Source organism: Rhopalosiphum padi, chromosome 1 (assembly GCF_020882245.1).
Source record: "Rhopalosiphum padi isolate XX-2018 chromosome 1, ASM2088224v1, whole genome shotgun sequence".
Taxonomy (NCBI): Eukaryota; Metazoa; Arthropoda; class Insecta; order Hemiptera; family Aphididae; genus Rhopalosiphum; species Rhopalosiphum padi.
The window spans coordinates 11,484,948-11,511,394 of NC_083597.1; the positions used below are offsets into that span (position 1 = coordinate 11,484,948).

At 29.8% G+C, this 26,447-nt stretch overlaps 2 protein-coding genes across 11 annotated transcripts; one reads left to right on the plus strand and one right to left on the minus strand.

The window, feature by feature from the left end:
- The first annotated feature begins 364 nt into the window (after positions 1–364).
- Positions 365–3,324, plus strand: LOC132931583 (DNA primase large subunit-like). Of its 3 annotated transcripts, none has more exons than XM_060997445.1 (5): positions 365–451; positions 577–780; positions 2,025–2,278; positions 2,344–2,921; positions 2,987–3,324. In XM_060997445.1, exons 2-5 carry the CDS (start codon positions 608–610, stop codon positions 3,239–3,241), a joined length of 1,260 nt encoding a protein of 419 aa, XP_060853428.1. In that variant the 5' UTR covers positions 365–451; positions 577–607; the 3' UTR covers positions 3,242–3,324. The 3 variants fall into 3 exon arrangements, with proteins under 3 accessions (XP_060853428.1, XP_060853429.1, XP_060853430.1); XM_060997446.1 differs by having other exon boundaries at positions 379–461; XM_060997447.1 differs by having other exon boundaries at positions 382–451; positions 630–780.
- On the minus strand, positions 3,284–26,099 carry LOC132931547 (neurogenic protein big brain). 8 transcript variants are annotated; one of them, XM_060997438.1, is made up of 10 exons: positions 25,278–26,099; positions 23,574–23,723; positions 22,928–23,053; positions 22,738–22,863; positions 11,673–11,798; positions 11,484–11,609; positions 11,333–11,420; positions 10,858–11,007; positions 9,600–10,783; positions 8,637–9,425 (listed from the first exon to the last, which is right to left on the minus strand). In XM_060997438.1, the coding sequence occupies exons 1-10, from the start codon at positions 25,603–25,605 to the stop codon at positions 8,755–8,757; spliced, it is 3,075 nt and encodes a 1,024-aa protein (XP_060853421.1). In that variant the 5' UTR covers positions 25,606–26,099; the 3' UTR covers positions 8,637–8,754. The 8 variants fall into 8 exon arrangements, with proteins under 8 accessions (XP_060853427.1, XP_060853426.1, XP_060853425.1 ...); XM_060997435.1 differs by having other exon boundaries at positions 8,636–10,783; XM_060997439.1 differs by lacking the exons at positions 8,637–9,425; positions 9,600–10,783; positions 10,858–11,007; ... (1 more) ...; positions 11,484–11,609; positions 11,673–11,798 and adding exons at positions 19,335–21,696; positions 21,769–21,848; positions 21,923–22,072; positions 22,398–22,485; positions 22,549–22,674.
- Positions 26,100–26,447: the final 348 nt, after the last annotated feature.

Consider the following 26,447-nt stretch of genomic DNA (forward strand, 5'->3'; position numbering starts at 1 on the left):
CTTACACAATTTAGACAGTCATAAATAAATAATCACAAATCGTCAGTTATCGTAACTCATTATTCATTAAGTTATACAGTATATTATTATAAGAACGAGCAACGAGCTTAATGTACCAAAATTCCCGCGGAATTTTTAAATTTTAATTCAGTCCCATATTTATATTTTTAAACGATATCACTGAAGATGAAAAATAATAATAACTAGGGATTAAGATGAAATTGTACCTCAGTCAATGACTTTACGGTTTAAGACATAAGTACATAGCTGCTGATCTATATATTAAATCGTGTCCATGATAACGTAATCCATGCAAACGATATTCAATCAGCTGCTTACAGATAAGTGATAATTGATAACATTTATAACTGATAAATTCGACACAGAATGGAGCACCGCGCACCTATTATTTTAAATATACTTAAACATTGAACACAAATAACAGACAACGGTAAAACAAAGTATTATGTTGATCTTGTTGATTATGTTTTATAGTATTATTTTTTATTTGTAATTTGAATATAATAGTATAATAATTATTAGTTTATATTATACTATTTCCATCTGTGGTTATAGGTTTATTTTTGTCAGATTATGAAAATAAAAAATGTTTTATTTACAAGTACCAGATATAAATGTATCCGTAATTGATGTGGAAGATTCAGCTTTATCACGATTAGGACATTTTGCCACTTATTCCAAATTAAGTGGCAAACAAAAGCACTTGCAGTATTTGAGAAATTCTACGATCTTAGACTACTCTGGATTTCTGTGCCTTAGGTATGAACTTCATTTATACTTATTTATATTTATAAAACCTACTTTAAACTAAGACTAAAAATTATGTGGTATGATATTAAGCAACAAAAAATTTAAATAATTTACTTACGTCTATGATTATTTCAACGATTTGAATAAAAAGTATTTATACATTACCTACTATAACTATTATAATTGATAATAGTTTATTACTAATTTCTATTCATAAAAATGTGTACAATTTATACTTTTATTATTTTACTTTATACCTTTTTATTTATTATTAGTAAATTTAATTGACAGATAATATGAATACCTAATTGAAATAACAATATTTTTATCTAGATAATACTTATAACTTAAAATTAAGTTGACTATATTATTTAAAGTAAATGTTTAATTTAATAAACATTTCTTTTGATGAATTTGTATGAAGGATTTATTAAAACAAGACTCAAGAATACAAGATGTCTTATTGTGGTCATGCATTAAGAAAATCCTAAATTTATGATTATTATTACTAGTGCTTAAATTATTATGTAATTGTATATAATTCTGTACTTGACTTAGTATATTCTGATTTAATATATTGATATTTTGTCATATTAAATTAAATCTTAATACCTATTTATTCATAAGTTCAACTAGAACCAATTTTTTATCCAGAGGGACCTAAGGACCATATTTTAATTTATATTAAAAAAGGTTAGTTTTTATTTGAAAAAAAAGTTAATATTATCGCAGAACATTCCATAGTATAGCAAATCTAAGCAATTTCCAAATTTGAGAAACAGTTTTGGAGCATACTTGCCAATTTTTGGCCATTTTATGGTCCATTGAAGAAAACAAGGCCTTTAGTACTACCTTAGTACCTATAGTACTAAATTGTCTTCATTTAGTGTGTTAAACTGAACAGCTTAGTTAATCTAGTTTGATTTGAAAAATTAAATTTCAATCATTTTTCATAATAATTTGAATAAATACTGGTATTTATTCATTTAATATAAATTTGTATACATTGTATTACAGTTATTGTTAAGTATTTTTTATACTTTAAATAGTTTATAAAAATTACATTTATATCATAGTAAGATATTACTGTAAATATATGTATTATATAATATATTGGTATTTAGTTTTTCATATTGTATTAATATACAAAAGAATATTTACTTGTTAAATTATAATAACTTAATGTGTTTTTATGTTAAAGAATTAGCTCCAAAGAATTTTTTTACTTTAAGATAATACATTGATATTTTCAGAACTCACGCAAGTTTAACTGATGACAATACATTAAAGGAGATGGTCATAGAAGGAGAATGTCGTTTAATCACAGAACGTTTAAATTTATTGAAACCAAATTTTTTAAGAAAATACTTAATCAAAATTATAGATGATATTAGACTTTTTAATGTTATGGACGATAATTTAGATGTATTACTTAAATTCTGTTCAGAATACAAGGATAAGCAGCATGTATCATGTGATGAACATTGTAGTATACATTCTATTGAAGGTTTGTTATTACAAACTTTTATTTAAAATTCTTTCATATTTGACTAATCAAATTTTTTTTTTCAGTTCCTTGGCAAAAATGCCCTACTTTGGTTTCCAACCGAAAAGTGCACCTTAATCAAGGCATTGCCACTGTACCATGTAATCAGTGGAACAGTGTATTAGTTGATTTATTTCGTTTAATTTATATCAAATCATTACATAAAATTCGTCGCTCTATGTCTGCTTTGAATAATAACAATTTACAAATTGAATATCTTAAAGAGAAAATAAATGGGTATTACAATTCTAAAATAGCGTTTTGGAAAAATATTGATGAACAGATATCCTTGGAAGAACTCACTTTAAACAAAATATTATTGCCTCCTTGCATGTTGTTGTCATTAAATTCATTATTCACAAATCATCGACTTGCACATGATCCACGTTATCGGTTGACATTATTTTTAAAAGATATAGGCATACCTTTAGAACAGACTTTAATGTTATTTAAACAGGAATATTCCAAGTGTGGAAATCTAATAAGTACATGCACACATTCATGGGATGAACATCACAAACAAATAGAATACAATGTCCGACATACTTATGGTATGTTGGGATCAAAAAAAAATTATCAAATGACATCTTGTGTTTTAATGCAGGTATATTTCATGAATTTTTCAAGATTTTAAACAAGTTCTAATTGTAACAATTTAATTTATTTTAGAAGCAAAATATTCAAGTTTCTGATGAAGGATGCTGTCCATTTGTACATTATAGTGAAGATAAACTAAAAAGTTTCTTAGATGAATTTACTTCTATTGATGATGTAGAAATGAATATTTTGAATGATTTAAAGAATAGTGATCAACCTATCCAAGCATGTCATTGGTATGCACATAAGTTGTTTAAAATGTCAGAACCAGTATATCATAATACACCAACACAGTATTTTTTCAATTCAAAAAAAGCCATTAGTTAAATATGTTCCTAAGATAGATAATATAATATAATATAATAAGTATACAGTAAATAAAATATCAGTTTATTAATTTCATTACAATATTTATTTACATAAAATTTATTTACATTTAATAATTTACAATTAAGTAAAAGTTTTTAGTATTCACATAGCAAACTGTACATATTATAAGATATTGACACGTTCATGAGTATTCGTGCATAACTGAATTTGGTGGTGTCCATCGGTAAACATACTCACTCCTTGAATGATTACCATGATGAGTTTGTGATTTATTTTGAGAATTGCCATAAATTCCATAAAGATCATCTGCTGAATCTTTTGGTGGTTGCCTATATGTTTCTGACCTATTACTTTTTGGATACATTCCTAGAAATATTTTGAATATGCAATAATATTAACACTTTTATTACAATCAGTTTTATAAGTTACAAACCATTATGGATACCACTAGCGTTGACTGTTGACGAATTCCTAGCACTGTACGTAGGTTCATATTGCCTTTGTTGATTCTGTTGATTTTGCCTGTCGGGCCTATCTGTTCTATCATTGCACGTTGTAGTAGCTGCTGTTGTCAGTGGATATAATGATTGTGCTGGTAATAATGGCCCTGGTCTTGGCAAGTAATCACGAGGTGGCAAGTTATGGGTGGATTTTGAATGGTACAGTGACTGTGACCGACTTAAATTTGCACGGGTCAAAACTGGTGAACGGGTGTATAGCGATCTACTACCTTCATACAAAGGCTCTGGCAAATCTAAATCAGCAGATAAAGTTGGAGGAGAAAGAGCCGGTCGAATAATTTTATGAGGTACTTGTATCTGACACAAATTCTCATCATCTATAAAAGTATGTGTATTATTAATTTGATTTTTTTTAACTGTACATGTAATCTTACCATTCAAATCGTCTATCGTCGCTTTTCGTTTTTGTGGATTGAATATTAAATCATACACTACACCTGCAATGATTCCTCCTGCTCCTGGCCCGAACCAATAAACCTGCAGATTAAGTAATTTAATAACATTATTAATCATTAATTGTACACTAAGATATAAAAAAGAATATAAAAATAAGTGTGTAGTGAAGATCCATTTAATATACCTACTACATATCTATCGGTAACTCTGAAGCAATGTTTGTATTATGGTAAATACATCATTTATATGTTTACCTACAAATTATTTGTAAGTATTTCTTTACATAATTCTTAACCCATTATTTCAAAATATTTATTTTTAATGTCTTGCATACACTTTTTATTTGTCAAGCCCTCCATTTAAAATTCGATTTGAATTAAGTTTACTACGATTTTAAAATATTTTAAATATGAACTTCCGAATATTCAGTATTTTTGAAGTTTGTGATTTTCTATTTGTTACGCGAGGTAGGTATATAGTAGGTAACCACGTCGCACACTATACATTGGTATACCTACTTGAACGCAATCGTATTAGCTGTTGAAACACGCATCCATCACTCCATTGTATTTTAACAATGTGTCATACTTCAATTACCTGTTGTAATACCTACTATATATTTTTTATTGACATGGTTTATGGTGCGAAAAAATATTGAATTCACCAACCATTTTTATATAAGATTATAGGTACCTAACGAAAATATTAAATTCAATATTGAGGTATCGTTTATGATTGTCATTTTGAGCTATACTCGAGCCATATGTCCCAACATCAAATATTTCATTTTTTCCCATGATTTCATGACAAAAAAGATATATTTCACCCACTTTAAAGTTCGATTGAGCATCATCCGCTTCCCCTCTACCGCATATCGTGGTTATTTTATTCCGTATAAAGTAGGTCCAATATGAAAATATTATAAGTATTAACTAAAAATTATTTATTTATCAACATTTATTATGAATTGTTAGATGAACGATAGAGATTTAAAAGTTATTTATAGGAATTAAAAAGTTGAAAGTGTTTTCACTTATCAGACTAATACTTTAATCAGCAAAGCCAAAATCAGTATTCAATACTGCACGCTTCCGCACAATATTACGTGCGGTGGGGCGGTACCTACTTAATGCGCATAACAAATAGTAGGTATATTAGCAAACTTCAAAAGGCAATAACTTCGAATCAACGGATGTGTGAATCATGAATGAATTTATATATATTATACCTATTACATATTAACATTTCATATTTGTATGTACAACGTAATAAAACATATATACACTTTTTAACATTTAAATTTTAACTTCACACGATAAATTCACTTTGTATAGGTAGACACAATTATATTTATTTTGTTCTGAAATATTCACACCAGCTGTTAGAACTGCACTCTTGGCCCACATCCTCTCTCCCTGTCATAAAAATGACCCTAAGCTCGTACATCGGTGTTACATAAGACCAAGTAGAGTACCTACCTACTTACTGATTTACTTGATTTCAGAATAAAAACATATTGTTAATAATAATTATATAATTGATTGAACTTACCCAGTGATTATCCCAATGATTCATCACAAGTGCCGGTCCAAACGCGCAGGCTGGATTAATAAAGGGCATCTGCAAAAATTTACTCGTAGTGTATTTATAAGGGATCATCGGATTTGCTCTTACCGCCACTAGACCGCACGCGAAGTACACTGCTCCTATTGCCGTTGCCGAAGTTCCGGTCCATTTATGAAACGTATTATTAGTCACGTAATATGTGAACACGATGAAGAACATGAGTAACAAGCCCAAGCTGAAACGTTGCCACGGGGTCGTGCTGCTGTTTGGCAGGTCATACAGGCTGGTGAAGTAGTTGCGAGCGGAAACGCTGGAAACCGATAGTACCGTGATGTAGAGAATTTGATATCACGTACGTGATACAGAGAGCACAAGTAAAATAATGAATACCTAACGATCTATATAATATCATACGACATACATAATAATATGATACGGCGGGACGTAAATGTTGTTTACCTGTAGATTATCGCAGCCCCTCCTACTGCGCCACCACATTGTGCAGCTATGAACATGACAGCTCTTACGGGGCTTATCCTTCTTGTGATCAGCATGGCGGTGGTTAAAGCAGGATTTATGTGCCCTCCTGAAAAAAAACATTTATTATCAATTAAAAATGACCAATGATATTAACTAAATAAATTCTCAAAAGTGCAAATTAGACAACTAACTATATATTATGTAAAAAACCTAGGCAATTTTTTTGCTAGTGAGGTTTGTGTACCCAACAAACAATAAATTTGTAGATTGCCATTACAAAAAGGTTGGAAAACACTGCCCTAACTATTCTTTGTATGGTTGGTAGGGACGGATCTAGGGGAGAGTGAACCGGGTCACTTGCCCCGGAAGTCTTGAACAGGAGACGCCAAATTACCAAATAACAGTGGTATAATAGAGGGAGCTGAATTATAAGAGGGTACTAATTTTATACTTTTCCCCGGGTTAAAAATATGCTACATCCGGCCCTGATGATTAATAAGTAGATATATATTATATATATATAATATTGAATATAAATACATTAAGTTGAACATTGATAAGAAAAAATGGCCAAAACGTGCTTTTAGTAATGTGTATTTTGTTCTAAAAAAATAATATTTTTAACTAATTCTAGAAAACAGAGATAATTTTGCTAATTTTAAGTTGCATAAATATTAAAAATACAATAAATTGACTGAGTTAAAGGTATTTTTTGCTCTACGACGTACAAGTAGGTAGGTAAATCATTTAAAAAATAGATTTAATTGTTATTTATGTTTCAAATTGTATTATTCAATATTAGTAATACTATAACAGATAACCGGTAGATTAATAATATATTTCTATATTATATTATTATATTATTTTTATTTTGATTATAATTAATATTTTTAATCTTATAAATATTGATGTTTTGATTTTCAAGGTTATATACCTACAGGCTGTACTGGCTACAGCTACAATTTATTAAAATATAAATCAGTCGAAATACATTTCGAACAATAATTAAGCAACAATTGTTTACTAACTACCTAAAAACTATATACAGTGCTAAAAATACGCATGTATGTACGTTATTTTTTAACCGTTCAAATAGGTAGATTAGATTACAAGTACCTACCTAAGCAGTTAGGATTGTCATGGCTTCGACTACGATAATATGTTATTAATATTTTAATACCTACCTACTTTTACTAATATAAACATTGTCGGTTTGTTTACAGACATAGAGACTCTAAATTATATTCATTCTGTTATTTATTCTATTCTTTTTACAATATTGCATTTAACTACCTACTTATGATGTTTTATTTGTATATTTCACATTATTGTGACTAGTTTGTTGTTTGCTAACTTATCTTATCACCACGATACCGTAGTAGACAGTAGTTCTCGGCTATAATTTTTAAACCGTTTAGTGGTACACAATGATTTTTATTACATATTATACTTATTGAATGTTGTTAACCTAGTTCTACATTTATACATTTATACATTTAACCTACCCAGTTATTATTGATAAAAACCGGAAAAGTCTTGCTGTTATTGAGTCGAGTCTACAGTATACTTTACCTATGATTAGATCACTGTTGTAATGGATATGTTAAATTTGAATTTAATGAAAAATTAATTTATAAAAAAACGATTCTGAGCAGACAGTTCGTCTCTACTCTGTCATCATCCATTTTTAATTTCCAGTAAGAAATCTATTAATTGTGATTGAATTTTTATTGCAGTATGAATAAATTACGAGGAATTTTACTCTAAATTTTCAAATTTTTTTTTACTAATGCTAGTTTACTTTATATATAATATTTGGATATTTATTCATTTTTGAAATAACAAAAAAAATTTGTCAAAAACTTGAATTTTGTTGATATTTTTATTTTTTCCGATTACTTATTTCTGAAAAGTATTACCAGACATTTTTACCTTTTACCCACCTGAAAAGCACCAACTAAATTCAATTTACTACCGGAAACTATTCTCAAAGTTAAAGATTAAAGAATTTGTTCTGAATGATAAATACAATCACAAAAATGAATAAATAACATCATTGACCATTGTTAAACTAAAATTTTCATCACTACACTCAAAATCTAAAATAGTTTAAATAATTTAAAACAATAATACTTGAATTAAAGAAGGATTGTATGAATAATATAAGATATAGGAATAGGAAACATTGGAAACAATAATAATACTTCTCCTTTAAATTGCCTCGAAAAAACAATTTCAAGTTAAGTATATATTTAAATAATCGATCTTCTTGAATGTGTTTTTGTTATGTCACATACTCACACGTGTGAAACCGTAAGGGACTATGAGACAATGTTCTTCAGGCGACGTGTTCTTAAAAAATTAATATATTAGAAACAGATGTGTAGCGTACAGTGGCGCATTTAAACATTTAGCGCCCTGGGGCAACATTTTACTAGCGCCCCCCCTCCTCAAGAAATACACATTTAATATTTTTGTAGATAATAAATATAAATATATTTAAAATAATTATTAATATACTAGAACAAACAATATTTAAAAATGTACTTATACTTTTCGTCGTGCATGGTCTTGAGCAAATTCTTGAATAATATCGTCGTAACTTATTGCTGTAGTAACATCAGATTCTATATTCATGATTGCTAATGCAGTGAGCCTTTCTTCGCCTATGTTTGACCTTAAATATGATTTTATTCGTTTTAAGGCTGAAAATGACCTCTCAGTTGAGCAGTTACTAACTGGAGTGCATAGTAACATTCTTAAAGCAATATCTATATAAGGGAAAATATCCTTCAAATTATTTTTTCTTATAAACACTAACATATCTTGAATACTTTGAGGAGGATTAGAAATAGTTTTCAAATAGCTGCTAAAATGAATACATTCATTAGGAAATGAAGTTCCCAAATCTGTATTATATTCATTTCTTAACAGCTCAGCAGATACCCTTATGTCTGCAGCTGTCATTTTAGTAATTTTAAAAAAAAAATAATAATTTTTTAAAAGGTTGTCATATGCAATTTTTCTTCTCAACAATTCTGACTTCAATTGGTCTAAAATAACAAAATAGGTATTGATTTTAAAATTAGTTACAATACTTTCCATTGAACTGTCATCACTAAATTTTTTAATTTTTTTTTGTCGCTTTCCAGTATTTCTAAAGTTCATAATTCCACATTTTTCAATAGCATTTCTTTTAAAATTTTCATAATCTTTATCTGTACGAATATCACCAACATAATTAATTAATGATTGATAAAGCTCAACAACAACACTTAAATCAATATTTACACTTTGAAGTTTTTTGCTAACTGTATTAAACCTATGTAATATGTCTCCCCAAAAAATTGACAAGAAAGATGTTTCTAATGATTTAAGTATTTTGAGTATACCATTTGCTTCACATCGAATAGCTGGTTTTTCTTTTTCATTTTCTCCAATCTTAATTAAAGCATTTTCAATAGATGACCAATTTTTATTTAATGAATAACATGCATCATCTCTTGCAGACCACCTTGTATCTGATAATCTCTTGATTGAAGAATTTAAAATCTGCCATCGGTAAGTTGATGCTGAAAAGAATGTGTACAAGTTTTGAAGAAAGTTAAAAAAATGAATAGCTTCATTACAACAGCTGGCAGCATTTTGTCCAACTAAATTTAATGAATGAGCCGAGCAGGGAACAAACTTGGCCAATGGATTTATCAGTTTTATTCTAGCTTGTAATCCAGAGTAACTACCAGACATGTTACTCGCATTGTCATATGACTGCCCTCTTAAATAGTTAAGATTCAAATTGTACTTATTCAGAATTGTTATCACTGCTTCAGCTATATCTTCTGATTTATGTCCAACATTATTCATAAAACATAAAAAACGCTCAAATACATTACCACTCTCATCAACAAATCGTACAACTAAAGAAAGTTGATCAGTGTGGGTAATATCTGGCGTTGAATCAACACTAATTGAAAAATATCGTGAAGTATTGACATCTTGAATAATAGTATTTTCTACTTTTTTAGACATTAATAAAATAAATTGCTCATAAATATAATATGATAAATATGAAGTATGACCTTTACCGGGATTACCATTTTTGGAAATATGGTTTGATATAAAAGGGTCAAATTCAGCTAATAACTCAAGTGCCATCATAAAATTTCCATTACGTGGACATCCAATTTTTGAAGTATGTCCTCTGAATGCTAAACCTCTTGATGCCAATGTTTTAACAATTGCCACAACTCTTTTTAAAACATTGATCCAATACATACGTTCATTTTCAATTTGTTGTATTATTTGTTGATCAATTCTTTGATGTGTTTGTCCTCGATTTTTCATTGCTAGAATATTTGAACGATGTTTTAAAGAATTTTCATGTTGTGATATGAGCTCTTCAGCTCTTTTCCAGTTTGAAAATCCTTTTGAAGCAAATGAAGATGAATTTATGTTGCCAAACAACAAGCATGGGATACAGTAAATTACACCCTTACTTTCTGAGTATGCAATGAAATTACGTTTAATTGAATCACCATTAGTTAGTCTTGTATTCCAATAGTTTTTATTGCAAAATCTTAAAATTAAATTAAAATAAGGTTAAGTTATTAAAATTATCTTATCATTAGTTACTAAAACTTAAATTTGTACCTATAGTAGGTTTTGGTAGTTTTTTTGTGAAGTTTTGTATATGCTCGTTTAGACTTGGTAAAATTTAAATCATTTAAATCTTGAGAAAATCCATTAATACAAATATATTCTATAGTGAACTCGTTTATTTTCCATAAAGCAGGATCACATCTATGAAAAATAACAACTATTATATATTATATTGTAATTGATTTATTTTAATCTATAAATACTAAAATTAAGTGACTGGTATGTAAAAAATTATGAAAACACTACAAACACTGAACATGGTTATTTTAAAACAAAACTAATAATTATGTAATTTTCATTTAATCACTTAATTCCTTTTTAACTATTTTAATACACCTACCAAATTAAAACACATAAATATTAGAATAGTATTTGTATTGAATAGTGTTTATTTATATTAAAATATTAGTAAATAATTTAGGTATCTTACAAGTAATTATTAAAATATTAACATAAAATAATTTACCGAGGAATATCAGTAGGCTCAAACAAAACATCAGCAGTTTCATTATTCTTAGATGACAATATATCAGTATTTATCTCAGAAATACTATCTATTAAATAATAAAATACAATTATTTAATTGCAAATATAAAATAGTTACATTTTTAATTTACTTTCTGTCTTAATATAACCACTACTTTTTGTAAGTTTGTGTTGTTCAGAACTGTTTACATTTGAATAATCTGGGTATATTTGTATTTGTGTATCTTGATTTAACATCTCTAGTTTATCATCTGTATCTATTAAATAATAAAATACCACTATTTAATTGCAAAAATAAAATAATTACATTTTTTATTTACTTTCTGTCACAATATTTCCACTACTTGTCATAGGATTGTGCTGTTCAGAACTGTTTATATTTGAATAATCTGGGTTCATTTGTATTTGTGTATCTTGGTTTAACATATCTAGTTCATCATCTGTATCTATTAAATAATAAAATACAATTATTTAATTGCAAATATAAGATAGTTACATTTTTAATTTTACTTTCTGTCTCAATATAACCACTACTTTTTGTAGGTTTGTACTGTTCAGAACTGTTTACATTTGAATAATCTGGGTTCATTTGTATTTGTGTACCTTGGTTTAACATCTCCAGTTTATCATCTGTATCTATTAAACATAAAAAAGAATTATTTAATTTCAAACATAAAATAAATATAATTTTAATTTAATTTCTGTCTCAATATTTCCATCATTTTTTGTAGCCATGCTGTACAGAACTGCTTACATTTGAATAATTCAGGTTTATATTTATTTTTGTAGGTAGGTTTAACTTTAACATATCTAATTCATCAAGTTTCAATTATTATTCAAATTTATTATAAAATTCAAAATATAAGTTTCAAAGTAAACCAGCTTTTATTAACTAATTATAACTTCAACTAGTTAATAAATATAAAAATTTGATCACTAAAAATGTCAATAGTTATAAGAGACAATTATCAGATAGGTAGTCTATACTAGGTATAATATAATGGTCCTATATTAATATAAAAAGCGAGTTTGGTATTTTTTTAAAACAGGTAGGTACTTTAAATAATTAAATACAAAATAAGAAATTTGAAAATTGAAACACTGAATTGTTATTTGTTTTTATACTTCAATAAAAACAAAAACAAAAACAACTTACTTGAATTATTCGATGGCTTGAACATACTATCTAATTTTCTACAATTCTTAATTAATGCATCGTGTTTTAATTTTTTAATTTTTGCTTGCTTTCTATATCCTGAACCACTAAGCTTTTTTTTAGCTTCCATATTGAAAATCCGCGTATAATCTATTACAGAATATAGTAATATAAATATAATTTATAATACTCAATCGAGTACAGTGCATAGAACCATATATAAACTATAAATTTATAACATTGTACTTACCAAATTCCAGTAATTTATAGAAGGTATACTGGAATACTGAATATTAATTTTGAAAGTAGAACGAATTATAAACAATAAACAATAAAGATTAAATCAAATATTAACATTAAGCGTCTAATGACCGTATGGTTAACTTATTACCCTAGAACAATTACACAAGACGCTGTCAGAAGACAATTAAACACGCGAGTCACTATAGCTAATATTGACAAAAATAACGTTCGGCGGTCGGCGATAAGGAAAATAATATTTTGATGTGGATATTATGTTATTTTTAACTCGTATTAGCTAATAACATGTTATTTCCGCCACAGATGATATATATTATAATATATAAATAAATCATTGATATTTATATCTATGATTGTCACAATCCCGTGCCGCTCATAGACCTGTATGAAAACCGTTTATAATCATAGACCTTATGAGTTATAAGTAAAATGTCTATTTTTAATTTATAATCTTTATTTGTATTTTGTATAATAATATTATATCAAATTAAATAGAAAGATTTCAATTATATGTAGTGGTAAACTATAAAAATTTTCCCGCCCCCTAGAATTTGGCGCCCGGGGCACTTGCCCCAGTTGCCCCCCCTTAAATGCGCCACTGGTAGCGTACACAAATCCAAACAATGTTTATCAAACGTGAGTGTAATTATTTCCATACTGATTGGACGATATTGCTACAAGATATATGTCACTATAATTGGAAATAATTTACCAAGTTATTTTTTATATGCAATATGTACAAATATCATTGTCCAATACGGTAGCTAGGGAGTAATATGGGCCTAACACAAAACCTAAAAACTTTATTTTTAATATCATTAAGTGCTGTACTATAGTATACACTATAATAGGTACACAAGAATCTAATATTATTTATTAATGTATTACAAAGCGAATTTATGATGAATAATTAGTAATTTAAATTTAAATTTATAAAAAGGTTTATTTTATAACCATATTTATCAATAATCAGTATTCACTTAATTTATATGTATACCTACCTAGCAATCCTATTTTCATAATATGCAATTGAGTTGATTGACCATAAATTATGATAGTAAAATGTAAATATACTATATTTTATTGCTTATTGGCTATTTTATATATATTATTATCTACGATTCTAGAATGTTTATGGATAAGACGAATGTGGTCTAAAACACACTTGGGATATCGCATAATATCTTAATTCGTGCCGTGGATTAAGATTTTCAAGTTAAATTAATATAATCATCATGCATGGGTGATATCACAAAATCGTTCGTCTTATATCAGAATATTTTGATTCTGAACCAACTGGACCATGGATATGTGTTACTTAAAACCTCGGTAACCCACTAGCCCATATAATTTGATAACAATCATTTCAATTGGTTTTTATTTGCTTCATTACAATCTTTTTTATTTTTATTTATCCCAATTCCCATTTGTCCTATATAATGAGCTTGCAATCTAGGTGAAAATTAATACAATGCATAAGTTATAATTTTAACATTTTACAATAATATATTTTATATATTTTGCGAAGTGTAAACCATTACTGTTAATCGAATATTACTGTGAAAGAAAAAGTAAAAGTTTTGTGTTTATTAAATAAACAAGAAAGAGGACCATAAAACAACAGGTAATAAGTAAGTATATTCAAGCATTACCAAAAAAAAATGAAAAAAAATCCTGACTACGGCACTATCATAGACGAAATATTAAAATTCTATAAGTAAGTCAAGTGTCTATAATTTTATGTTTGCAAAAACTTTTAAGAATCGTCATTGATAAAAACTTCTGGTGCTAAATTTAATCAGCTTTCTAATTTTGTTTTTTCTTTAACGTTTATAATAACAGCAGCACAACAAAAACGCAATACGTTCCGACGTGACTGCCAAAAACACAGTTAGAGTTCTTGAAAATATATATTTTTGGCATCTATATAAAATTATAATTTCTTTCGACGGTTGAGCTGGCAATTTGTTTTCGCCCTACCCAGTATTCTGATGGTCTACGCATAGCACCTATCTACTCTGACTTTTGCATCGAAATCAGCGTATGCATACATTGTGCTGTATTACACTGAATACTAAAATATTATATAAATGATACAGTTTACAACATATTGAATTGTTTATGTATAGAGACGTGTGTGATATTAACTTGATAGAAATACATATTGCCACGAATGCCTACATGATATTATATTATATTGTGTAGGTACCTATTTTCATTGTGCTTAGGGGTAGGTAGGTACATAGGTACTAATATGGATACTGTACTGCTATTATAATATATTAATAGGTGTAAAATATAGCATTACCTAGTTAAATGTCAAATTATTACTTTATTATACGAAAATATAAATCAAATTACACATGACGAATTACTCTTTTTTATATTTAAGTACTTTTAATGTTTAATGATTTCATTTTGTTATATATTTAGATTAATAAATTATATTATAATCACTCAAACAGCCAAACTATAGGAATATCTAAACACTTAATTTTGTATTAAAACAAATTTAATACCTAACTATATCATTAGGTATACTTAATAAAAATCACGGAAAAATAAAACAACAAACCCTAAATACACGATTAAAAATTAAGTTTAAAATTGTTTTAACGAGTTAATCGAGCAGGCTAACTTAGCAGCCTAGTGAATGACCATAATAATATTATAATGTTAGGATTTTCGGTGACGTGACTATAATATGTTATATACCGACTCGACCATAAGCGCGTGGCATCGTTACGTACGCGGTTTTTGCGCGACTCGCATTAATCCGCCGCGCGTGAACACGAGGGTCAAAACCTTTTTTTTACGTACAACAGATGCTCGCCAATAATAATATAATAATATACATTGTATAATTTATATATATACGTATATAAATGCGCGCGTCCGACATAATCATTATCTCATTGTCGCGCGCGATTCCACCCGCCGCCACCCCGTCGATTCACTTTCAGCCCTCATGCTTGATACACATATTTTATCGGTATAGACTCGAGTGCCAATTGTCAACCGATACGGTTTTTTATCGACACCGAAGAGGGCAATTTTTATTTATTTATTTTTTTTTTTTTACGAGAGCAGCGAACCAGGTCGGTGGCGAACATGTGCGCCCGTGTACATACGATAATAATATATAATAGCGCACCGCGTGTATATTATAATATATCGTTTATATTGTTCCACCCTACACGCCGGCCAATTAAACACTGCGGTGTAGGGACGTTTATATATTGTCGGGGCAGTGGTTCATTGACACACCGCGCCGTGACTCGTCGTAAACGATCTAGTTCGGGTACATAGACTTAAAAAAAAAAAAAATCCGTATGCGGTCTGTTACGCGTATAACAAAGTATTATATTATCGTGATGCGCTGTATAACTGGAAAAATACGTGTTAGCGTACACGCGCGACGCGCGCCACCCCCGACGAGTCCGCGAATTTTACGCACACGAATCGAAAATCCTTCGGGGGTGAATTATAATTCGCTCGTAAAAATCTGTGCTTAGGCGTCTTGCGCTTTGTAATTATATATATATAATATATCCATCATAACGATGTCTTTATAAAAATGTATAAATACATGTAAATAAGCGTGTACAGTAAGCAATCGGAAGTAAAAATTTCTTACGGATATAAAGCGTAGGTATTAGGTACCGTGCACGCATCTTGTGTAAATTTCAACTTATTTTGTTTTCTATTTGATTTAATGCGTATACTATATGATATATTTCATTATTGCTTGCGTTCCCTGTAGATTTCGTTCGTTCACGGAAACTGTGACATCGCGCAGGTGAAACTTCGACCCTCCGACGAAACGAAATAATAACAGAAAAAAACTTCCTATCAAAAACACTACACCGTGCATTACACAGCACCGGCATTTCCATGTCATAACATCGATTGCAACGGAGTCCACGCGTAAACCAGGTGCAAAGTAGGCATACATATATAATAAACTATTATAACCTCCACGCTTGTTGTACATATTACACTATTTTAGGTCTACTACGCCCAAATGCCCAATACTCATCTGTATATATATTTATGATTAATTCTGAATTCGTCGCACCTACATACATTAATTTATTATTATTATTATTATACTATCGAATATACACGACGTAATACATTCAAAAATTATTTTATTTAGGTTAGTATACGTAACGAAGTTTTCGATTAAGCAACTGCACACACGTTTATTTTAATATTCTATATAAGTTTTGTTGTTGTTTTAGTTGAATCATATTTTCATTCAGTTCGCTGTTTTTGTCGTATGAAAAGACGAAAGATCCATTCATGCTGCACATGGGAAGCACATTTGAATACTATACACACTACACGTCAATCGACGACAGTAAAAAAAAAAACTAATTCAATTCAGTGGGGTCGTAGATATATATAATATATATATTTATTTATACGTGATATATGTGTATGTGTATATACATACATAATAATATAGTGTTTCGTCGTCTCTGCTCACCATAATAGTTCTTTTAAAACAAACAAATTAAAACTGCCGCCGCTGCGAAGAAAGGAACTATATATGCATACAATATAGACTACATAAGAGTATTCTTCTGGCTAAAATCCAAGACAGCTAGCTGGCACGTTTTTTCGATGTGAACAAATCGTATTCACGCGCGTTTTAATTAAATTAAATGGACTAATGATTAAACAATTATTGTCGCCGTTTTTCAATGCCAATGTATACATTCTAATAAGCTGCAATTCCATTGACGCGCATGCTTCAACAATTCAAAAGTTCGTTCAAGCGATATATAACGACAATAAGCGACATGAATAATTTATGAATAGATTTTTGTTGGTTTTTTTTTAGTTTTGGACACTTATTACTCGTAATAATATCTAGCTGTGTACTTAAATGTCTTGTAAACAAGTCACGTCATGCTTTTGCCAAAAAATGTTTACAATAAACTTTTTATTTTTTAACACACACATATATTATATATTAAGTTACGATATCGGAAAGACGATGACGTACGCGTGTACCTATGTAATACGTCACAAAGGGATCCCAAAATGCACTACTCGTATTATTGCTTTGTCTGGTTTGCGAATAATAACGCGCGAGAACGCGGTGAGATTTAACCGTCTCGAATTCCACACGTAAAAAAAACCATTAGATTACAGTTGACCATGTGTTTTTCTCTACGAAATCCCGTCGTATATCATGTGGGTATAAAATTGCGGTATTCGTTTAGAATGTATTATTGTTTCTGCCATCTGTGTGTCGGCGTGGCATAGTCCTATAATTATTATGTGAATGTTACCAGGTAAATATCTACCAATTATGTGCAAAATCACGAAATGTACACGTATATTAATTTAAAAATTTTTAGGGTGAGCGAGATGATTTACAAATCTGTACAAAAGAAACGAATTGAAATATATTTCATCACGGCATTAGATGTAAAATATGTTCATGTTATATTATACATAAACACACACACACACACACACACACACACACATATACATACATACACACATATAGGTATTATAATACAGACACCATGTAAAATAAAATGTACGCTCGTGACTCGTGAGGGGAAACTTGATAAATGTCGAATTTTACGGTTCGGACGATCAACCGCCGAAGAGTGCCAATATTTTCGTTCATACAAAAGGCAACAGCAACGCGGCGTTTAAAAAGGGTGGTGATTAATTTAAACACAGCGACCACACATTATTATATTTTATACGACACGTATAGAGTCACTATATTCTATAATGGTGAGTATTTCATTTTATTATTCTCTATCAAATGTATAGAATATAGATTATATTATGATATCATTATGTACCTATATAGAAATAGCTAGGTTCAAGTTACAATTCACGTCCGGCCCTAAAATCCTTAATCTGGCATTGAAGATAAATGATATTCTTGAATCGGATATTTATATTCTGGACGAGAACTCGTCTTACATAATAATAAATTATAATTTGCTGCGGACTAAAAAAAAAATAACAACAAGTACATTTTTGCCACTCGTGCAGAACGGCCGCCGCCGCGTTGAGGCGAGGGACTTCAGATTGTTTTTTAAGACTAATAATCTTTCAGCTGACGCCCGCGAAGGCGCTAGCCATATAATATTGCTGTTCAGAAAATCAGAACTCTTGAACATAATTTATATTATTCTGTAAATGTTAAACACAGACTGTCTGTTATATGGTGTATTGTGTATATATATGCTTATAATATAATACAAATACGCGCTATAAGCGGAATGTGCCAGAACGGCATTTGTACATCCGTTGAAAACAAAAGAATCCTTTTGACTGTGCACTGCATATACCTTACCCATTCAAAACGATATCTAACCATTACAATAACAACATAATAGAGTAACAATATTACAGTTATTGGTATCCGTTAAAAATAATAAATAACATTATTCATATTTATTTGTTTTTTCAATATAAATCGTTGATTTACGAGTCATATATACTCCCATATAAGTACATAATAATAATAATCTATATGTATACATATAGGTAGGTATAATATATGTTATATGGGCCATATCCTATGGGTAATAACTAATAACACATGACAGTTTTTGAGGATTATAGGAAAATATTATTAATAACCCTCTCACAACGAAGTTCATCTACACAATTCTCCTCCAAACATCCTTTTGCGTGTGTGTTTTATATATATATATATATGTGTGTAGGTAAATACTCATAATTTGAGTGTATATCGTGTATGATGTATCTATACCGTACGTAAATTGTTTTATAAAACATAATTTATGTATTCACCAACATAAAATTTAATTTATTTTTTTATTTTACAAAATACGCATAACATAATATATAAACATATTATATAGTAATGTCACAACTATTAGCAAACAGTGGCGCATTTAAACATTTAGCGCCCTGGGGCAACATTTTACTAGCGCCCCCCCTCCTCAAGAAATACACATTTAATATTTTTGTAGATAATAAATATAAATATATTTAAAATAATTATTAATATACTAGAACAAACAATATTTAAAAATGTACTTATACTTTTCGTCGTGCATGGTCTTGAGCAAATTCTTGAATAATATCGTCGTAACTTATTGCTGTAGTAACATCAGATTCTATATTCATGATTGCTAATGCAGTGAGCCTTTCTTCGCCTATGTTTGACCTTAAATATGATTTTATTCGTTTTAAGGCTGAAAATGACCTCTCAGTTGAGCAGTTACTAACTGGAGTGCATAGTAACATTCTTAAAGCAATATCTATATAAGGGAAAATATCCTTCAAATTATTTTTTCTTATAAACACTAACATATCTTGAATACTTTGAGGAGGATTAGAAATAGTTTTCAAATAGCTGCTAAAATGAATACATTCATTAGGAAATGAAGTTCCCAAATCTGTATTATATTCATTTCTTAACAGCTCAGCAGATACCCTTATGTCTGCAGCTGTCATTTTAGTAATTTTAAAAAAAAAATAATAATTTTTTAAAAGGTTGTCATATGCAATTTTTCTTCTCAACAATTCTGACTTCAATTGGTCTAAAATAACAAAATAGGTATTGATTTTAAAATTAGTTACAATACTTTCCATTGAACTGTCATCACTAAATTTTTTAATTTTTTTTTGTCGCTTTCCAGTATTTCTAAAGTTCATAATTCCACATTTTTCAATAGCATTTCTTTTAAAATTTTCATAATCTTTATCTGTACGAATATCACCAACATAATTAATTAATGATTGATAAAGCTCAACAACAACACTTAAATCAATATTTACACTTTGAAGTTTTTTGCTAACTGTATTAAACCTATGTAATATGTCTCCCCAAAAAATTGACAAGAAAGATGTTTCTAATGATTTAAGTATTTTGAGTATACCATTTGCTTCACATCGAATAGCTGGTTTTTCTTTTTCATTTTCTCCAATCTTAATTAAAGCATTTTCAATAGATGACCAATTTTTATTTAATGAATAACATGCATCATCTCTTGCAGACCACCTTGTATCTGATAATCTCTTGATTGAAGAATTTAAAATCTGCCATCGGTAAGTTGATGCTGAAAAGAATGTGTACAAGTTTTGAAGAAAGTTAAAAAAATGAATAGCTTCATTACAACAGCTGGCAGCATTTTGTCCAACTAAATTTAATGAATGAGCCGAGCAGGGAACAAACTTGGCCAATGGATTTATCAGTTTTATTCTAGCTTGTAATCCAGAGTAACTACCAGACATGTTACTCGCATTGTCATATGACTGCCCTCTTAAATAGTTAAGATTCAAATTGTACTTATTCAGAATTGTTATCACTGCTTCAGCTATATCTTCTGATTTATGTCCAACATTATTCATAAAACATAAAAAACGCTCAAATACATTACCACTCTCATCAACAAATCGTACAACTAAAGAAAGTTGATCAGTGTGGGTAATATCTGGCGTTGAATCAACACTAATTGAAAAATATCGTGAAGTATTGACATCTTGAATAATAGTATTTTCTACTTTTTTAGACATTAATAAAATAAATTGCTCATAAATATAATATGATAAATATGAAGTATGACCTTTACCGGGATTACCATTTTTGGAAATATGGTTTGATATAAAAGGGTCAAATTCAGCTAATAACTCAAGTGCCATCATAAAATTTCCATTACGTGGACATCCAATTTTTGAAGTATGTCCTCTGAATGCTAAACCTCTTGATGCCAATGTTTTAACAATTGCCACAACTCTTTTTAAAACATTGATCCAATACATACGTTCATTTTCAATTTGTTGTATTATTTGTTGATCAATTCTTTGATGTGTTTGTCCTCGATTTTTCATTGCTAGAATATTTGAACGATGTTTTAAAGAATTTTCATGTTGTGATATGAGCTCTTCAGCTCTTTTCCAGTTTGAAAATCCTTTTGAAGCAAATGAAGATGAATTTATGTTGCCAAACAACAAGCATGGGATACAGTAAATTACACCCTTACTTTCTGAGTATGCAATGAAATTACGTTTAATTGAATCACCATTAGTTAGTCTTGTATTCCAATAGTTTTTATTGCAAAATCTTAAAATTAAATTAAAATAAGGTTAAGTTATTAAAATTATCTTATCATTAGTTACTAAAACTTAAATTTGTACCTATAGTAGGTTTTGGTAGTTTTTTTGTGAAGTTTTGTATATGCTCGTTTAGACTTGGTAAAATTTAAATCATTTAAATCTTGAGAAAATCCATTAATACAAATATATTCTATAGTGAACTCGTTTATTTTCCATAAAGCAGGATCACATCTATGAAAAATAACAACTATTATATATTATATTGTAATTGATTTATTTTAATCTATAAATACTAAAATTAAGTGACTGGTATGTAAAAAATTATGAAAACACTACAAACACTGAACATGGTTATTTTAAAACAAAACTAATAATTATGTAATTTTCATTTAATCACTTAATTCCTTTTTAACTATTTTAATACACCTACCAAATTAAAACACATAAATATTAGAATAGTATTTGTATTGAATAGTGTTTATTTATATTAAAATATTAGTAAATAATTTAGGTATCTTACAAGTAATTATTAAAATATTAACATAAAATAATTTACCGAGGAATATCAGTAGGCTCAAACAAAACATCAGCAGTTTCATTATTCTTAGATGACAATATATCAGTATTTATCTCAGAAATACTATCTATTAAATAATAAAATACAATTATTTAATTGCAAATATAAAATAGTTACATTTTTAATTTACTTTCTGTCTTAATATAACCACTACTTTTTGTAAGTTTGTGTTGTTCAGAACTGTTTACATTTGAATAATCTGGGTATATTTGTATTTGTGTATCTTGATTTAACATCTCTAGTTTATCATCTGTATCTATTAAATAATAAAATACCACTATTTAATTGCAAAAATAAAATAATTACATTTTTTATTTACTTTCTGTCACAATATTTCCACTACTTGTCATAGGATTGTGCTGTTCAGAACTGTTTATATTTGAATAATCTGGGTTCATTTGTATTTGTGTATCTTGGTTTAACATATCTAGTTCATCATCTGTATCTATTAAATAATAAAATACAATTATTTAATTGCAAATATAAGATAGTTACATTTTTAATTTTACTTTCTGTCTCAATATAACCACTACTTTTTGTAGGTTTGTACTGTTCAGAACTGTTTACATTTGAATAATCTGGGTTCATTTGTATTTGTGTACCTTGGTTTAACATCTCCAGTTTATCATCTGTATCTATTAAACATAAAAAAGAATTATTTAATTTCAAACATAAAATAAATATAATTTTAATTTAATTTCTGTCTCAATATTTCCATCATTTTTTGTAGCCATGCTGTACAGAACTGCTTACATTTGAATAATTCAGGTTTATATTTATTTTTGTAGGTAGGTTTAACTTTAACATATCTAATTCATCAAGTTTCAATTATTATTCAAATTTATTATAAAATTCAAAATATAAGTTTCAAAGTAAACCAGCTTTTATTAACTAATTATAACTTCAACTAGTTAATAAATATAAAAATTTGATCACTAAAAATGTCAATAGTTATAAGAGACAATTATCAGATAGGTAGTCTATACTAGGTATAATATAATGGTCCTATATTAATATAAAAAGCGAGTTTGGTATTTTTTTAAAACAGGTAGGTACTTTAAATAATTAAATACAAAATAAGAAATTTGAAAATTGAAACACTGAATTGTTATTTGTTTTTATACTTCAATAAAAACAAAAACAAAAACAACTTACTTGAATTATTCGATGGCTTGAACATACTATCTAATTTTCTACAATTCTTAATTAATGCATCGTGTTTTAATTTTTTAATTTTTGCTTGCTTTCTATATCCTGAACCACTAAGCTTTTTTTTAGCTTCCATATTGAAAATCCGCGTATAATCTATTACAGAATATAGTAATATAAATATAATTTATAATACTCAATCGAGTACAGTGCATAGAACCATATATAAACTATAAATTTATAACATTGTACTTACCAAATTCCAGTAATTTATAGAAGGTATACTGGAATACTGAATATTAATTTTGAAAGTAGAACGAATTATAAACAATAAACAATAAAGATTAAATCAAATATTAACATTAAGCGTCTAATGACCGTATGGTTAACTTATTACCCTAGAACAATTACACAAGACGCTGTCAGAAGACAATTAAACACGCGAGTCACTATAGCTAATATTGACAAAAATAACGTTCGGCGGTCGGCGATAAGGAAAATAATATTTTGATGTGGATATTATGTTATTTTTAACTCGTATTAGCTAATAACATGTTATTTCCGCCACAGATGATATATATTATAATATATAAATAAATCATTGATATTTATATCTATGATTGTCACAATCCCGTGCCGCTCATAGACCTGTATGAAAACCGTTTATAATCATAGACCTTATGAGTTATAAGTAAAATGTCTATTTTTAATTTATAATCTTTATTTGTATTTTGTATAATAATATTATATCAAATTAAATAGAAAGATTTCAATTATATGTAGTGGTAAACTATAAAAATTTTCCCGCCCCCTAGAATTTGGCGCCCGGGGCACTTGCCCCAGTTGCCCCCCCTTAAATGCGCCACTGTTAGCAAACAATAACTTTACTCGTCGATGATAATGATGATGTCTATTTTATAACTCAACGTAGCTACAAGTAGCGGTATACCATGAAAATAAATTATATATGTTATTTAAAACGAATAAATCTATTTAATCTATAAAAAATATTTACTCCGACATCATATTATAAAAGAATTTTCGCTTTGAGCGTAATCTTTTACAGTGAAATAACACGATAGGTTCAATAGCAATTTAGTTACGATTATATGTCAAATGCGTAAATACATAATTGTAAACCGATTACTAATAATCACAGACGTTTAATACTTGGAAAAATCTAAATTATTATAACAGTATAGATCCAAATCAAGCAGTTCACAAGTCGTGATTGCAAGACGATTGGTTCTACAATATTTGTTCTACATACGTTTTCATATAGATACATTTTAAAACCCGCAGAAAATATTATTAAACGTCAAACTCAAACAGTAATAACAACAACAATGCTGTTTAAAACCAATACGACATATCAGAACCGGAAGAGTTAAGATTGTTTGGTATACACGAGAGCTTATTAAAATCACTGCGGTCGAAGGAATCGTAAGCGTCGATGACATCGGAACAGCATGCAGGATGCGACGAAAAAACATATGCGGGAAGGACGAGCAGACATGATTTTGATTTAAAAGGACCTACAGTTACTACGACGATATATAGGGAGACTGCACGGACTTCCGTGGAGATCTACACAGCAGATAGATATCAGACGAAAGATCGGAAAGGATAGAAGAACAAAGATCGCGTAGGCACCCAAGTAAAATTATATAAATAATATTACGTGTTATATTATATCGTGTGGTACGTTACCGGAGACGTTTTGCAGGCACACGGTCAGGGCGAGCATGGTGAATCCGGACGCGGCGGCCGCGCCGAGCACCGGCGAAGCGTCCGAAGTGGCCGCGCCACAGACAACGGCCACGTACAGGAACGTGGCCAGACACTCGGCCATGACGGACCGCCAGAGCTCCAGCGTACGGAGTTCGGCCTGGAGCGGCATCAGCGGCGGCCGGGCGTCGGGCCGCCACCGCCGGCCACCCGAACCCGCCGACCACCTGTTCCGCTCCAGCCGCTCGACCAGCTCCAGCATCATGTTGAGGTGGTGGTCCATTTGGGCGCCGTCGTCTTTGAGCTTCATGGCGATGGGCAGCGAAGACGCGAGACTGCAGGTGGGCGCGATTTCTGTGTATATATATGCGGCTATTGCCTACCGCCTAGCTATGTCGTACTTGCAGACTGCAATATCGCGACGGCGATTTCCGTTTTTTATTTTTATTTTTTATTTTTTACTTTTGGACTATGACACAGTGCGACGGTTAAGTTATAGGCAGTGAGGTGCGGTGCGGCGAGTAAACCTACACACTCGTAAATGATAGTATTATTTTATGGACTGCGGTGCGGTGTGTGCCGATGAGCGCGCGCCACACAGCGGACGGACGATTGAGCCGACTGCAGCCGCGGGACGGGCCCGTCGGTGGCAGGTGGTCGTCGGTCGTGTCGAACGTGCCCGCCGAAAAAAAAAAATAATATAATAATAATAATAACAACGAAAACCCAGAAAACGGGTGGGGGAGCAGATGAGTGTGTGCGAGTGGTGCGTGTGCGCGTGGTGCGAGACAGAGTGAACTGCAGGAAGACCGCGTGCATGCCGCGGCGGCGACAATGGGTCGCGTTCACCCTGCGCGCATTTCTTTTTAAACCCTCTGTCGCGGGGGAGTGCCGCAGGAGACGGACCGCTGCAGGCTGCACCGCCAAGCTATTCGATATATATATACGTGCAAGCACTATTATATACACATACATAACACTATTATACTATACGTATAGGTAATATAGGTATATAATATATCGTACGGGTATAAGTACACGCGCACACACCTTGCACATCTCGCGCGATTTGGCCGATGAACCAGTTTTGTATGTGAATCGATATTATTATTATTATTATTATAATACACCGCACTGCGCGCCGTGTAATAA

Excerpts from the sequence above, each read along its gene's own strand:
- LOC132931583 (XM_060997445.1), top strand. The coding sequence starts at position 608 with ATGTTTTATTTACAAGTACCAGATATAAATGTATCCGTAATTGATGTG. Across the intron at positions 781-2,024 it reads TCTGGATTTCTGTGCCTTAG|AACTCACGCAAGTTTAACTG; the intron begins GTATGAACTTCA and ends TGATATTTTCAG. Across the intron at positions 2,279-2,343 it reads TAGTATACATTCTATTGAAG|TTCCTTGGCAAAAATGCCCT; the intron begins GTTTGTTATTAC and ends TTTTTTTTTCAG.
- LOC132931547 (XM_060997435.1), bottom strand. The coding sequence starts at position 25,605 with ATGAAGCTCAAAGACGACGGCGCCCAAATGGACCACCACCTCAACATG. Across the intron at positions 22,864-22,927 it reads TGGTTATATTGAGACAGAAA|ATACAGATGATGAACTAGAT; the intron begins GTAAAATTAAAA and ends ATTATTTAATAG. Across the intron at positions 11,421-11,483 it reads TGGTTATATTAAGACAGAAA|ATAGTATTTCTGAGATAAAT; the intron begins GTAAATTAAAAA and ends ATTATTTAATAG.